The sequence below is a fragment of the Eubalaena glacialis genome, chromosome 10 (genome assembly GCF_028564815.1).
Source record: "Eubalaena glacialis isolate mEubGla1 chromosome 10, mEubGla1.1.hap2.+ XY, whole genome shotgun sequence".
NCBI lineage: Eukaryota > Metazoa > Chordata > Mammalia > Artiodactyla > Balaenidae > Eubalaena > Eubalaena glacialis.
In genome coordinates this window covers 122,617,493-122,634,240 of record NC_083725.1, presented here as the reverse complement: position 1 = coordinate 122,634,240, position 16,748 = coordinate 122,617,493, and the positions used below count along the sequence as shown (strand labels likewise).

General features: G+C 47.6%; 1 protein-coding gene across 4 annotated transcripts; it reads right to left on the bottom strand.

Annotated features, from left to right (window-relative positions):
• Positions 1-294: 294 nt before the first annotated feature.
• SIRT3 (sirtuin 3) lies at positions 295-16,354 on the bottom strand. Of its 4 annotated transcripts, XR_009702383.1 has the most exons (8): positions 16,213-16,354; positions 11,395-11,580; positions 10,996-11,294; positions 9,253-9,353; positions 4,076-4,237; positions 2,700-2,909; positions 727-1,128; positions 295-313 (listed from the first exon to the last, which is right to left on the bottom strand). XR_009702383.1 is itself a non-coding variant. In XM_061203963.1 (7 exons), the coding sequence occupies exons 1-7, from the start codon at positions 16,293-16,295 to the stop codon at positions 1,102-1,104; spliced, it is 1,068 nt and encodes a 355-aa protein (XP_061059946.1). In that variant the 5' UTR covers positions 16,296-16,354; the 3' UTR covers positions 657-1,101. The 4 variants fall into 4 exon arrangements, 3 of the variants coding, with proteins under 3 accessions (XP_061059946.1, XP_061059948.1, XP_061059947.1); XM_061203963.1 differs by lacking the exon at positions 295-313 and having other exon boundaries at positions 657-1,128; XM_061203965.1 differs by lacking the exons at positions 295-313; positions 2,700-2,909 and having other exon boundaries at positions 657-1,128.
• Positions 16,355-16,748: the final 394 nt, after the last annotated feature.

Here is a 16,748-nt window from a genome sequence, read left to right as displayed (position 1 = left end):
GTGTTTTTCTTACAATCCAGCACTTTTCCCAGATGACCACGCGTGTCTTGTTCTTGAAGAGTGAGGCCACCAGGTCTCCCGAGGGGTCTGTCAGTGAAATCTGCTCCAGCCCAGGAAGGAGGGAGCACTGGGGGCAGGGGCCGGGCCTTGGGGCAACCCCAGCAGAGGCCTGTACAAAAGCAGGAAGGTCACAGTGTGTTCTGCCCAGACAGCAGTGTGGCCTGCGCACAGGTCAGGGAGCCAGGCAAGGTTTCCAAGTGAGTAATGCCTTCTGTCTCAGAGGTTAATTCTAGCAGCATTACTGGAAGAAGGCCTGGTGGGGGAGAGTAGAGACAGACGGGAAGCTGCTGGAATGGTCTGGAACAGATGAGTTTCTAGGGGTTGATGGGAAAGGCATCGGGGTTGAGTGAACAGGATGGGATGACCTTCATGAGGGGTGCTGGGTGCTTTGAAGGTCCCGTGGACCTGAGCTGGAAGAGGGCAGTATGCCCATCTCCGAGATGAAGCAGGGACAAATGTTCTCAGTCCTCGGGTTGTTTCAGTAGAGGAAAGACACCCACAGACCCCCAAGCTCCCCTTTCCACGTTCATCTTCCCTTTTAGGAGACAAAAATGAAGGGATGCCCAGTTTCTCTATTACAGTTTACTTCATGCCAGAAATGAAGGACAATCTCTCAAAATAAACCTACTAAAGAGGCCAACGTGCTAGAAAACCCTAGTGCATTACCTGGGACCCAGGCCCACACTTGGGGTGTGACTGGGGCTGCTCGACCCAAGTGGACAGATGCTGAACCTGGCCTTCAGATGGAGTCCAGTCTGGGGTTCCAGATTGTCTGAGTTCAAGAGGTTCACCATCAGAAGAACGCTTGTGGCATTAAGAGCTTCGGCAAAAAGGCCAGGCAGCTCCTGCACATCTGTGGCTGGGGTGGCCCTGAGTGCACAGACTCTTATGACCTGGGAAGACACTCCAGGGGCAGCCTCAGGTCGCATGTTCTGGTTCAGCCAAAATTTGTAAACGTGCCCGAGCTGTTCTTCAGGCAGAGGGCTCATCAGAAATGGGCAGCGACTCCCGTATAGCCATTTCTGGTGTGAGGAGCAGCCCTCACTCTCCTTTGTCCCAACCATCAATCTGGAACACAAAGGAGAGAGGAAACTGGTTATCTGAAAACATACCTGGGCACATCTCAGGGCCTGGAATTGAATTATTTCCTAAAACGGAAGCTTTTCTGTCTGCAAATGCTGCTGTTCAACCAAGTTAAGACGATGCCAGCAGGGCTGGGCAAAACTGGGTGGCTAAATGGAGGGCTTCGCTTAAGTAACTAGTCAAGATGTACTCAAGTGCACTCACTGTTCGGAAAAGTAATCCAACTTAGACTTCAGCTCATCCCTTAGTGTTATTCTTGGACAGCAACTCTTTTAAAATAAGTAAACCCCTAAAATCGTAACTTTACACAAATTTCTGTGGAACTAGAAAATAGCACAGGTCAAATCCTATAGCACTATAATTCCAAAGGTGCACAGAGGCTACTTGACTTCGTCTTGCTGTTACATGGAAGTAGGAAGTCAGCCACAGAAAGGCTCCTATGTAAGCTGCCAGGCGGATCTGACCAAGATCTCTACTCCCCTGTGAGCAAGGCATCTGCTACGGTTCCTCTCGAGGTGTAAAGTGTAAGCATCCGTGTTAGCCGGACTCTGCTTCCATTAAGTGACCCAGCAACGTGACTTTAACATTTGATGGTCTTTATTTCCTCCATATAATGAGATGAGAAATGGCACCGTCCTACATCTTATCCCTAAGAGCCAAACTCTGGATTGAAAGGCAATAATGTCTAATATCATGAAAACAATATAACTGCAAAGTCTTATATCTTTAAAAAGCCTCATATTCTTCTTGCTTTGGTTCCGATTGGTAAGAAATCAGGCTGTAGCCAGAGGCTGGGGGCTTTTGCCAGTGGAGGTGAGAGGAAAGGGCTGACTCATGGCCCTGAGTCCTGAAGCAGTCACGGCCAAAGGGTGGAGAGGTTTCCCAAGACAGCAAGAACATAAATTACAGCATTCTGGTGAAGTCCACTTTCAGCAGTGTTATACCTGGCTGTAATCATAAATAATCCTCTGAGACAGCTGGACTTCAAATGCTTAATGCTGCCCCCTGTAGAAAATAACCCCTCACATCAAGGCTACACATGCTAACTGATTCTCATGGGAAACTGTATTTTCTGTAACTTCACTTGTTTATAGGAGGTTTGACATCTAGAGAGATCAAGGCTCTCTGACTTTCTACGCTCAGCAGATGATACGTCAACTCCTCTCACGCTGATTATCTCCTAAAAGCGTCATCCCACACAGGTTCAGAGAACTTCAGAATCACATCTTATCCTGGAGTGCTCCTTTAGTTTAGGGTACGAAGACAGCTGAAGTGTGACGACTGCAGAACGACAGCCCTGTCTGCCTGGACCCTCATCTCCACTCTGCCCCTCAGCAGGCACGAAGCATCAGTTTCTTCATCTCTAAACAGAGGTATTAAGAATCACAGCACCCGATTCATAAGCACACAGGTGGCGCCAAACAGTGCCTGGTACAGGGTTAACAGCAATATTACCTATTACTGTTACTGTTTTAGCCAAAGAGGGCGCCACTCCAGGTTGACCAGACCCCAGAGCAGAAGAGATGGCCCCTCCCGTGACTCTCAGCAGCCCCTACCTTTCCAGTTTCCCGCTGGATGAGGTCCCGCATCTCCTCCGTCCAGCCCAGAAGCTCCACCAGCCTCTTCACACCGTGAACCACGTCCCCCAGCTGGACCACATCCCTGCCCCGAGGATGCCTAGCCAAGGACCCCACCAAGTCCCGGTTGATGAGCAGTCGGGGCACCGAGCTCCGCACGGCCTCAGACAAGCTGGCGAAAGGTTCCACCTGAAAAATTGCCCCAACGTGAGGAGCACAGCGCCCGCCCTCCCCAGCCCTCAGGACCTCTCTGCCACAGCCCCTGCAGCCTTGGAGGGACAGCACAGACTGACAGTGAGACCTCAGATCCGGAGAAAACCCAGCATCCGTGTCATTTCTTCAGTAGCGCTCCCACCACTGGGTCTCGATGCCCTTGTTCCCCCCGACCCCAGCCTCCCTCTCATCCACGCCCCCTTTCTCTTCCGACATCTCCTGGATCCTGTGGGCCTCCCTGCTAAAGTTCACGCACACCATTTTCCCTGCCCTCCTCATCCACACTCACCAGTGACACGACAGCTCGTCTATCTGGTCTCGCTCCCTGAGAGCAAGGGCCTGGCGCCTCACAGAGGGGCCACCACTGAGGGGTTCCTGACACACACACTGCAGCAGGGCCCGGCACACAGCAGGCAGGTTCACTGAAAAAACACACAGCTCTGGGCCTCTGACTGGCTGGGGCCCCAGGCACAGGTCTTTCTGGCCCCGCTGCCCCTTGGTGCCTGCATCCAATCAGGCACAGCCCATTTCAGGGTCTCATCACGTCCTTTAGAAGTCTCCTGAGCTGCAAATCCAGATGCATCTCCCAGGCACCTCAAACACACGTGTGCAGGACTGAACTCCGCATCCCCGATCCAGATTCCTCCTCCCCAGCAAAGGCCCTGACCCCACGAAGAGACAGATGCCTCTCTCTTCGGTCCGCAAAGTGACGCCAGCCTCCGAGTCCAGCCGTTCCCTCCCTGCCGCCTCCCGCGGCCCCGCAGTCCTCCTGGACATCTGCTCACTTCAGCCCGTCCCCGGGTCTCTCTGATCCCGAGGATGACCAGCTACATCCCTGGTTTCACTGCTTCTACACAAGGTCGGTCTCGGTGATACGACCTGGGAGACCTGCTCCCGCCTCCCGCCTCCCACACCCCTTCCCCTTGCGCATTGTGCCCGCCTGCACCCTGGACACCTCCAACGCTGAGCGTCCTCCCTGCTCCCCAGTCTAGGCCTGGAACACCTCTGCCTCGTCGCATGTTGAATCCACTCATCTTCCAAAGGTGTGGCCCCAGAGTGTCTGTCCCACCAGCCCCGCCTCCTCTGCCTCGTCCCGCCAGCCTTCTCCCCACGTCTGTGCACCACAAGGCCTGCTGACAAACCTCCAGAGAGGTCCCAAGGATGAGCAGCAGGTCTGCCATGGGGAAGTCAGCCAGATGCAGCAGGAACCTGTGGGGCAGCATCTCCCCAAAGAACACGATGTCGGGCTTCACGACGCCAGTGCAGACCGGGCAGCGTGGGACCCTGTCCACCATCACGTCGGCCTGGGGTGACACAGAGAGAAAGTGGGCCCAAGGAAGCTGTCACAACACACTTTAAAAGGAAAAGGCAAAAACAACTTCTTATTGAGAAACTGTCAAACATTCCACAGCTGAGACAGTAGTACAGTGAAGCCCCCTGTATATAATGAACCCAGCTTCAGCAATTATTGACACTCCGCCAGTTTCATAGAGCACCCCAGAATTTGGGGAGGTTGCAGTATTTGAAAGCAGATCCTGGACACCATACGATATCCACCACATTGAACACTACGCTCTGCACCTGGGGTGCTTATCAGACATATGCAGGTGCTGAGGAAACACAGCTGACCTTGGAACACAGGGGTCGGGGCACCAACCCTCCGCACAACTGAAAATCTATACAGAACTTAGAGTCAGCCCTCTGTACAGATGGTTCCTCGGTATCTGTGGTTCCGCATCTGTGATTCAACCAACCACGGATCAAGTAGTCCTGGAGTACACATTTATTGAAAAAAATCCACATATGAGTGGACCCACACAGTTCAAACCCGTGTTCAAAGGTCAACTGTACTGATTATATAGTCCTCAGAAGTACTCTGTAGGCATTTGGCCTACAACAGGCATTATTCAATGAAAATGGCGGTATAAATTTGTCCCTGATTTTAGCTGAAGTGATCCTGACATCATCACCTTAGCCCTGAAGACATTCAGGTCAGCTTCAACTCACTGGCTGGAGTTATGAGTCACAACATTTTCCACAGACCTCCTCCTTGCAGGCCAAGGTGAAGCAGATGTAAGCTATTATTATATCCTGCTACACTTGGATTCATGCGTGGGCTAGACATTAGAGGAGGAAACTAAGGAAAAAGACACCTGGCTTCTAAGATAAACCTTTACAGCTACTGGGATTTGTTTTTGCAGGCTGAACCCAGTAAGGACCAGCAGAAACAACAGACAAAAGAAATGGACTAGTCAAGGACTTCAGATATTAGCAGATACAGATTAAAAACTCTATCATGTGTAAATTTTTAAAAAGACAGGCTTGAAATATCTATTGGAGATAGAAAGCTATACAAAATAATGTCATGGATTTGAAAAAGAACCAGATAGAACTTCCAGTAATAAAAAGTAGAGTATCGAAAATTAAAGCTCAGTGGAAGGGCTTTATCCTCTAAGACAGAATAGAATATCGATAAACTGGAAAGTAGATCAGGAGAAAAACTCAGAATGCAGCACAAAGAGGAGCAAGATGGGATGCAGAGAAGAGCCGCCAAGGGCTGCGGACACTGTGAACCAGTCTCAGAGATGTTTAACCCAAGGTCCACAGAGAGAGGACAGGACATGGTGGGGCAGTCACTGTCTGAAGGGATCATGACTGAGGATTTTTCAGCAAAAATGAAAGATATCAAACCTCAGATTCAGAAAGCTCTACAATTTTTAAGCAGAATAAATAAAAGGAAATCCATATGGAGACATACCATAGTAAAGTACAAAACTCCAAAGAGAAAAGTTTTTAAAAATATGCAGAGAATAGATAGCAACAGACTGATTCTAAAGTTGATATGGAAAGCAAAAGACTCAGAATAGCCAACACAATCTGGAAGATGATCGATGAAAGGAAAACAATTTTTAAGCAGAATAAATAAAAGGAAATCCATATAGAGACATACCATAGTAAAGTGCAAAATTCCAAAGAGAAAAGTTTTTTAAAATATGCAGAGAATAGATAGCAACAGACTGATTCTAAAGTTGATATGGAAAGCAAAAGACTCAGAATAGCCAACACAATCTGGAAGAAGATGATCGATGAAAGAAAAATATGGTAAGTCAGGCTTCATTAAAATTAAAAACTCCTCTGTGAAAGACAATGTCAAGAGGATGAGATGACAAGTCACAGACTGGGAGAAAATATGCAAAAGACACATCTCATAAAGAAGGGTTATCCAAAATACACAAAGAATTCTTAAAATTCAACAATAAGAAAATGGGCAACCCAGTTAAAAAATGAGCCCAAGACCTCACCAAAGAAGATATACAGATGGTAAATGAGCATATGAAACAAGTTCAACATATGTCACTAGGAAATTGCAAATTAAACAATGATATTCCACTACACACCTATTAAGAACGGCCAAAATCAGAACACTGACAACAGCAAGTGCTTACGAGGATGTGGAGCAACAGGAACTCACATTCACTGCTGCTGGGAATGCAAAATGGGGCAGCCACTCTGGAAGACACAAACTAAACGTAGTCTTACCATAGGATTCAGCAATCACGCTCCTTGGTATTTACCCAAAGAAACTGAGAACTTATGTCCACATAAAAACCTGCACATGGATGTTTATAGCAACTTTATTCATAATTGCCAAAACTTGGAAGCAATCAAGATGTCCTTTAGTAGGTGAATGGATAAACAAACTGTGTTACATCCAGCAAATGGAATATTAGCCTTAAAAAAAAAAAAAAAAGTGCTTATCAGGCCATGAAAAGACATGGAGGAACCTTAAATACATAATGCTAAGTGAAAGAAGCCAGTGAGAAAAGGCTGCATATTGTATGATTCCAACTCTATGACATTCTGGAAAGGGCAAAACTATGGAGACAACAAAAAGATCCGTGATTGCCAACCTAAATGTCCATCAACAGAGGAATGGATAAAGAAGATGTGGTACATATATACAATGCAATATTACTCAGTCGTAAAAAGGAACGAAATTGGGTCATTTGTAGAGATGTGGATGGACCTAGAGACTGTCATACAGAGTGAAGTAAGTCAGAAAGAGAAAAACAAATATCGTATGTTAACGCATATATGTGGAATCTAGAAAAATGGTACAGATGAACCAGTTTGCAAGGCAGAAATAGAGACACAGATGTAGAGAACAAATGTATGGACACCGAGGCAGGGGTGGGGGTGGTGGTGGGATGAATTGGGAGACTGGGATTGACATGTATACACTGATGTGGATAAAATAGATAACTAACGAGAACCTGCTGTATAGCACAGGGAACTCCACTTTGCTGTACAGTAGAAACTAACACAACATTGTAAAACAACTATATGCCCCCACCAAAAAAAATCCGCCTTCCAATGCAGGGGATGCGGGTTTGATCCCTGGTTGGGGAACTAAGATCCCACATGCCTGCGTGCCACAACTACTGAGCCCGCGCACTCTAGAGCCCGCACACCACAACTAGAGAGACGCTCGCATGCCACAATAAAGAGCCCGCACACCACAATGAAAGATCCTGCATGCCACAGCTAAGACCCAACGCAGCCAAATAAATAAATAAATAAATAATTTTTTAAAATAAATAAATAAAGTAAAATAAAAATGTTAAAAAAAAACCCATTCTAGGATAAAGAAGATGTGGTGTATATAGATATATACAATGGAATATTACTCAGCCATTTAAAAGACTGAAATAATGCCATTTGCAGCCACATGGATGGACCTAGAGATGATCATACTAAGCAAAGTAAGTCAGAAAGAGAAAGACAAATATCATAGGATATCACTTATACGTGGAATCTAAAATACCACACAAATGAACATATCTACGAAACAGAAACGGACTCACAGACATAGAGAACAGACTTGTGGTTGCCAAGGGGTAGGGAGGTGTGGGAGAGATGGATTGGGAGTGTGGGATTAGCAAATGCAAACTATTATATATAGGATGGATAAACTACAAGGGCCTACAGTATAGCACAGGGAACTATATTCAATATCCTGTGATAAAGCATAATGGAAAAGAATATGAAAAAGAATATATATATGTATAACTGGTCACTCTGCTGTACAGCAGAAATTAAACACAACATTGTAAATCAACTATACTTCAATAAAATTAAAAAAAAAAAACCATTCTATTCCCAAATATTCCCAGAAGTACACAGAGGTGTAAACATGGGTATCATTACTGTATTTTTTTTTTTTTTTAATTTTATTTATTTATTTATTTATGGCTGTGTTGGGTCTTCGTTTCTGTGCGAGGGCTTTCTCTAGTTGCGGCAAGCGGGGCCACTCTTCATCGCGGTGCGCGGGCCTCTCACTATCGCGGCCTCTCTTGTTGTGGAGCACAGGCTCCAGACGCGCAGGCTCAGTAGTTGTGGCGCACGGGCTTAGTTGCTCCGCGGCATGTGGGACCTTCCCAGACCAGGGCTCGAACCCATGTCCCCTGCATTGGCAGGCAGATTCTCAACCACTGCGCCACCAGGGAAGCCCTGTATTATTTTTAATAGTACAAAATCACAAACATCATAAAATATCCCACAACAGGTGAATTGCTAAATGGAATGCTCTATAGTTACTAAAAACAGTAAGTAGAGCTGTAGTTATTGACACAAAGTATCCATGAAATTTTGCTCAGTGACAAAGCATGTTGCACAATATTAATCTTAATGATCCCATTAATGAAAAAAAATTGTAACTGTGTGTGGGTGTAAGTACCCAGAAATGTGCATGTATGTTTGTATATACATATACTTCTTTTTTTAAGGCCTGGAACATTATACAACAAACTGCTAAAAGTGGGCTACAGGAACTGGATGAAGGCAGATTCATTTTTCCCTATATATTTCTCTATTGCCTTATTTTTTTTTTAAATCTGCAAAGATCCTATGGCCCAATAAGTTTATATTTACAGGTACTGGGAGTCAGGACTTGCACATTTTTTAAAAATTGAAGTACAGTTGGTTTACAATATTGTATTAGTTTCAGGTGTACAGCAAAGTGATTCGGTTATACATGTATATATATATGTATGTATACATATTCTTTTTTTATTCTTTTCCCTTATAGGTTATTAAAGCTATTGAATGTATAGTTCCCTATGCTACAGTAAATCCTTGTTGTTTGTATTGCCTTAATTTTTTACAAGTACATATTACTTTTCTAACTTAAAAATGAAAACATTTTCATAGTATTACTGTTCTGTTGTCCTACCGACACGATGCTTAGGAAACACCACTTCTCCAGCTTACTCCCAGTGAGAAAGGCAGAAGGGAGAGAACTGTCAGTGTGACAACTCACCCAAAAGTCCTCTCCTGGGAAGGGTCTTCGGCACACGGTGCAGGTGGCAGAGGCAAAGGATCCGTGAGCTTCAACGAGCTTTGAGGCAGGGATGCCAGATGCTGAAATTCAAAGCAAAGCTAAGTGCTGCTGCCCCCAGCTTGGGCGCAAGCCCCTTAGTGTAACCTCTGGGCTCAGCAGGCCCTCCAGGAGTCACAGCCCTTGGTGGAAGCCCGATGTCCCCGCCTCTGTCACCTACAAACGACACCCCACTGATCAGAATAAGCTCAGGGGTGAGGCTCCAACATGGAGCCGAATCACAGTTAAAACAAAGCCTGTGAAAACACAGTAGAAAAAACATTTGATTAAGTCCAGATAAAATTACACCCAATACTAAGAAAAACATTTTCTATGCTACAGACACCGAGTAAAAGTGAGAAAATACTATAAATACATTTCCAAAAACCTGTAGAAAAACAGACAAAAGGTAACTTATCATGAAGTTTTTGTTATCACCATCAGCTTTGGAAGGCTGTAGGTACACAGACCTGGTCCTAGCTGCAGTGGTTTCCCACTGTCCTCACTGTACATATGCCGAGGCTCACAGCCACACACTCCCGCCTTCCCACGAGGCCCGCCCTGCTGCATCTCCAGGAGAGAGATTGTCCCCATGGGGTATTCGCTGCTGCCTATGTGGTTCCAAGCTGTAGAGTCCTTCTAGCAAAGAAACATTTTCCTGGAGTCGAGAGAACTCCATTTTTCAAATCACAACACATCCACAGCCTGGCTGAGCTGCTGCTGGCTTGCTGAGAGCTGCCTGTCAGCACCTGTCAGCGTCACTGCACTTAAGAGGCCCCAGCAACTGCTTCTCTAGGGTGCACGGCCAGAGGTCAGTATGACAGTATGACCCATGAATCACTGGTTGTGGCCGCCACCGAGACAATCAAGAAATCACCACACACTGAGTTTGATGATCTTAAGGAATTATTAGTGATTTCTTTGTGTGATAATGATATCATGGTTGTGTTTTAAAAGTCTTTATCTTCTAAAGATATCCACTGCTGGATTTATGTATTAAATTTATGACAAGAGGGATCTGCTTCAAAACAGCTGGGGGTGAGAGAGAAGGTGGGGGTAGGACACAGATTAAACAGGACTAGCCAGGACGAGGTGACGAGGACATGAGGATTCATTACATTCTTCTCTTCACTTTTGTGTGCTCGGAAAATCCCATAATGAAAACTTTTAAAAAGAGATCATCAGGGGACTTCACTTGTGGTCCAGTGGTTAAGAATCCACCTTCCAACGCAGAGGACGTGGGTTTGATCCCTGGTCGGGGACCGAATATCCCACGTGCCGCGGGGCAACTAAGCCCACGTGCCACGACTAGAGAGCCTGTGTACTGCAACGACTGAGCCCACGTGCTCTGGAGCCCGTGCGCCACAACTAGAGAGAAGCCCACGCACCGCAACAAAGATCCTGCGTGCCGCAACTAAGACCTGATGCAGCCAAATAAATAAATAAATAAATATTTGAAAATATATACATCTAAAAAGAAAAGAAAAGAAATCATCGGATCAGAAGCTCCCAATGTCAACTTTAGTTCTATCCCAAACTCACAGCCCGGAAAATGGGTCCACAATGAGGTCCCAACAGTGATACTTAAACACACAGAGGACATTTTTTTGGGGGGGACAAAGGCAAAACTTTTTGGCTCAAAATCAGTCACAAGGATGGGGAATAAGCACTAGGCCTCAGCCCTACCTAGAAACAGGCACCTGAGCCTTCCCTGCAGGAGCGAGACGATGTGAGACGGGACGGAGGTCTCACCTCTCTCCAGCCCGTCGATGTTCTGTGTGTACAGCCGCAGAAGCAGCCCCTTGTCGTGCAGCAGTCGCAGGAAGTAGTGAGTGGCATTAGGCCTATAGTTCCCAGGGTACAGCTCCTTGGCAAAAGTGAAAAACGGCTTGGGATCGCGAAAGAAAAATGAGAGCTCAAAAATGGCCTCGGGGTAGGGGATCTTGTACTGCTGGAGGTTGCTGTAGTAGCCGGTCCCTGGAGACCTGCAGAGAGAAGCAAGAGGCTCTGAGCCCTTCAGGAGAGAGCCGGGAAGTGGAGTGAGCCCCAGGCAGCCAGGGAGGGGCACGGGGACTGCACGGGCACCTGAAGTCTGGGACGCCGCTGGGTGTGCTGATGCCGGCCCCCGCCATGACCACCACCCTCTGGCAGGCTCTGGTTTTAATCAGCTCGGCAACGTCCTGCAGGAGAAACTTCGGACTGTGGCCTCCACTTCCAGAGACACTTGAGGCACCGGCAGAAAAAGATATGGGCCTTCCTCCACCTGCAATACTGACAGGAAAAGGAGAGCAGCCAGGCAACCGATGAGAATCCAGTTCATGCTAGCAAGAATGGGCCGTGTCTCCCCTCCCGCAACCCCACCACTGAGAATGACCACACACTTCCCTCCTGCCCCCAAACGACCACCTTTCTTATCGTGGATAAAATACACTCAGAAATCAAGACGTATTTCAGGTTAATGGGAACTGTGCAAATAAGGAAAGTATCATTTCACAATTCCTGTTATCAAAGGCTAGTGCTGAAGGCTCAAGCTAGAGCCGAGAACATCCCTTTGCGGGGTCTCTGCGGACACTCTCTGCAGAGCCATACGCCCTAACATACCTGGGATGTGACAAATACTCAGTGACATTTAAAGAAAGTTAAACGTCTCAGACTTTACACCAAATATTACCAGGATGATAAGTGGGTTCAAGACACCATTCCAAAAACAAACATTCATATCCTAACAGTGAGGGATTCAAACTGCTGCAGAGACTTCAACGTTCACAACTATTCAAGAGGCTGCTCATATTACGTGGCAGCCAGACAAATCACATAACCCAGGCAAGGCAGTGGGCAGAATGGACCTCGGGGGTCTCCCTGCAAAACTCTAGAAGGCTTCTCAGGTCATCTCCAGAAGCCAGGAGCTGAGACACTCACAAGTTTAACTGTTAGGAGTATGAGATGGTCTTCCACAAGAAAAAAGAGCAAGACACGCAATAAACAAGTCACAGGCTTCGGAGAGGCATCAGGACTCGGTAAGTGACTCCAAACCCAGGAAAGCACCAGGAAGAAGACAAGGGCAACACAGACAGCATAGAGCTTGGAGCGGCACCTGAAAAACGTCCCACTGAAGCAAGTCTGCAGCCACTAGGGGCGTGTAGGCTAGAGCCGAGTGTGGGCCTGAAGGCCTTCTGGGTTTACTGATCTGCTCTCGGGGCCCTCATCTGGCAGCTGCCTGAGCTGTACAACTCCATCACCTCCTGGTATCATTCTGGCAGCTCGCCCAGAGTTCAAGACGGCCAGCCCCACCACACAGGGCACCTTCCTCACACCCCAAGGGCTGGCAGCTACCACACCCGTCCTCCAGGAGAAGGGCCTGATGACCCGCCTCCAGGACATCGCCCTTGGTGTAGACCCCTCCACCCTGACAGGAAAAGAGATTAAACAAACTGAAATGACAACCCTCCCCAAATGATTGATAAATCTAAAGTGAATACAGACATAAAAGCAGGAAACAGAGTATTTCTTTTACTCATTTGTGATACAAGCAAGAAATACGCACCCTAAAAGCACATCTTTAGATACAGGTCAGGACAATTCAGAGCTTATCTTCCAGGAGTGTGACCCCAACTCACTCCCTTGTTTGCTCTGTCTTTGGTTTTTCTCGTTCCTGCAAAATCTGCACAGACCCACCTGCTTACACACTGCCGGTGAGGCTTTCCCAGACGCCCTCTGCCCCCAAGAGCGCCCTAACATCTTAGCACAACACACCCCGCCCCAGTGATGGCTTCAACCTCGCTACTCCCTCTCACAGACCCCTCCTTTCCTGGTTCTTGTGTACACCCTAAACCCAGCTCCTTTGCCTGAAAAGACCTTTTTCCACCTCAGCATGTCCAAAGTCTCCCAGAGTCAAGGCCACCTCCTTCACGAAGCCACTGCTGAACCCAGTGAGAAGTCACTTCGCCCGCCTCTGAAAGGTGACGGTACTGGCTCCCCCTCCTCCCTTTAGGGTGCCTGTCACCCCTTCCCTTCCTGCACTCCCACACTCCACTCTGGGGTAAATGACAGTGCAACTCAGGGGCCTGCTGGTCACTCAGTCCATTTGTGATGCCTCTCCTGACACACAAAGCATCATCTTGCTTTTCCAAAGAACAGACCTCAGAAAGGTGTGTAATGAGAAAGACGAACGTGGCAAGGGAAGGCAGGGCCGAGGACACCAAAAGGAGAGTCAGAGCCCTAGCTCACTGCCTGTCTCATCAAGTCACTCAAGCACCCTGAGCCTCAGCTGCCGAAGCTAAAAGCAAGGGAGCCAGAGACGATTCCTACAGTCTTTTGAAAAAAATCCATAGCTGTAAACCTCCCAGCAGAAAGTACAGGAAATACATGCAGCAGGGAAAACAATGCTTCCCCACTCCTCCCCAGGCTCTTGCAGAGATGCCCCTAGATTCTGAAGAAAGTTCTGCTGCATCAAAGACTTGCATAAAAGCACCTCTCAAGGCAGCTCTTCTGAGTGCAAGTCAATGAAATCTCCAAAGGGGGTTTTCCAATGAAAACCAGTCAGATGGTTAGGAAGGAAAGAGAAGGTTCTGGTTCCAACTACAGCTATTAAATGCCCCCCTGCACACAGCATCAACAACATCTATTCATCTAAGGTCCTCACCCAAACATTTACGGAGCTCCTCCTAAATGCAAATTATTATGAGAAATACAAAAGGAATGAGAGGGAAGTTGCGATACTGTGAGTTATAATAAATATATATTTTGGTCTCTGTCCCAGAACCCTCTGAATTTCCTAAGAGCAATGGGAGCATCTTTTGTTACAATATTTGGTCTTTTGGCCTCAGTTCCTAAAATCACTTCAGAGCCGTGAAGGTGAAATGGGTGTCTTGTTATTCATAACAAGCCTCTTACAACTACACTGAGTTTATGTTAATGAGGTGACTATTGGAAATCCCCTAAGGGTGGGGATATTGTTGCCAGGGGAACCGACCACAATTAGAGGGTTGGAGCCTCCATGAAAACCCAAAAGGAGGGGGTTCAGAGAGCTGCCAGGTTGGTGAACCAGAAAACTTCCACGTGCCAGGCCCTGAACTCCACAGGGACAGACGCTCCTGTATTGAGAACCCTTCCACACCTCGCCCTATACACATATCTCTTCATCTGGCTGTTCATTCATATCCTTTAATATCCCTTATAATAAACCCGCGATCTAGTAAGTAAACTGGTTTCCTGAATTCTGTGAGCCACTCTAGCAAGTGAATCCAACCAGAGGAGGGGGTCGTGGGAACCTCCGATTTGCAGTCAGTTCGTTAGAAGGACAGGAGAACCTGCATTGGCAGCTGAAGTGGTGTCAGTCTTGTGGGACTGAGCCCTTAACCTGTGGAAGCTGGTGCTATCTCCAGGTTGACAGAGCCAGAATTCAGTTAAATTTGACACCCGGTCGGTGTCTGTGGAAAAGTGGAGAGTTGCTTGCTGGTGTTGAAAAAATACCCATGTTGTAGAAGTCATTACCATTGTTGGGTGCCTACTTGCGTGCAAGGTATTACTCAGGGTACTTGATGTGTATTTCTCATCTACATAAGTAAAACGTCTGTCACTGAAAAACACATGGCATAATTTTACCGAATGTCTAGAATATACTGAATGACTTAAAGTATATGCTACATGGAATGAGATTTACTGGGAGTAGGGGTACTCTGAGGGGCAAGCATGGATGCTGCCTGGGAAAGGGAAACAAAGGACAATTTCTTATAAGAGCCCTAAAATACAAACTCGAAAGGCACAAATTCCAACTGGTAGACAGCCTATGCAAACGGACTGCTCCTCACAGGCACCCTCAAGCCTTCTGTTTGATGGCGGGGGCAGCGGGGTGGGGGGAGTGGGAGCCGGATTTACTGAATGATGGCGGTCTCCTGATCAGCACCTGGTAGACCAGGTCACTATTTAGCCATGCCCCACCCACACAACTGCCTGCAGATTCTGAAACTGGAATAAGCTCCATGGAGGCAACAGTTTGTCTGACCCCTGCTCCATCCTCGCATCTAGAACAGTCTGGTAGATAATGAGTCCAATTAAAAGTTTCTTGGATGAAAGAAAGACTCCTCCTTGGTATTTCTTTATTAAACTCTTCGATATTTTGGGTAGTTGTGTAAGAAGGCATTAAATGAACGTACCATTATTTATGTAAACACTTGACCATTAGTGGCCATTTAAGTTAGTTTCCGAACTACTCTGATTAGCAACTATGGGCCTTAAGATTTTTCCACTTGTAGGTTCAGTTCCTAGACAAGGACTCAAAATGTGCAATTATTGTGTATGAACCTGTGTAGGGGTATGAACATACTCTGGTGGGAGTATTAACTGCACGACCTTTATGTGGGGCAATAAAATGTAGACGCAGGAGTTCCACTACTAGAAATTTATCCAAAAAGTGAGGTACAAACAAGGTTATTCAACACAGCATTATCTGTAATAACTAAAGATTAGAACCTGTTTCAACAAGAGACTGGTTAAAGTATGAAACATCCATATAATGGAATTCTACAGATTAGTATAAAAGACTCAGAAAACATTTATGTTTAGAATGGAAGTAACTCCAAGACATGTTAAGTAAAATAGGACAGGTACAGAATAGAATCTAACTAAAAAGGGGGCGGGATGTCAAGAATGAACAAGCAATGTTGCTTATACACGCCCAAAATACCCCGGGAAGAAACGAGAAACCAATGCCATGGGTGTCTCCGGAACACCCTTCAGGGCCGCGTGAGCAGGGACTTGCCATTTTCAGGTCCTCCAATCGTCCCGCCGACCACGCAGGGGTAAGCCTGACTCCCCCGCTCGCCTGAGGGGCTCAGTCTCCGCCCTGGGCCCCGCCCGCCACCCCCGCCGCCGCCACCCCCGCCGCCGCCACCCGGAACAAACCGAGGCCGGCGGGTCCAGGGCCGCGCACCTCCCAGGCCCCAAAGCCTGAGGGCGGGAACAACTGAACAAGCCCACAGCGCCATATTCCTCCGCAGCCCGCAGCGCCAGGTGCCCACCGGTCACGTGCGCGCTCCGCCCCCGAGCGCGCCCCGCACCCGAAAGTCCCTCCCCTGCAAGCCCTTATCACATCCTCGCGCTCTCTTTCCCCGCCTCCAGCGCGCCCCGCCCCTCTCGGTGCACCCTCGCCCCGCCCCAGCGCGTCCTTACCACACCCTTGCGCTCTCTTTCCCCGCCCCCCAGCGCGCCCCTCTCCTCTCGGTGCACCCTCGCCCCGCCCCCGCAAGCCCTTACCACAGCCTCGCGCTCTCTTTCCCGGCCCCGGCAGCCCAGGTGGAGGTGGACGCAAGGTGGGGCCGGTTTCCTAGTCTGATGATCTCCCTCCTCTGGTACCCGAGACCAAACCAGGAACCTGCATTTCTCTACCCTCGCTCCCACCTTTTTTCAATTGAGATGGCGATGATAACTAACACTTTGGG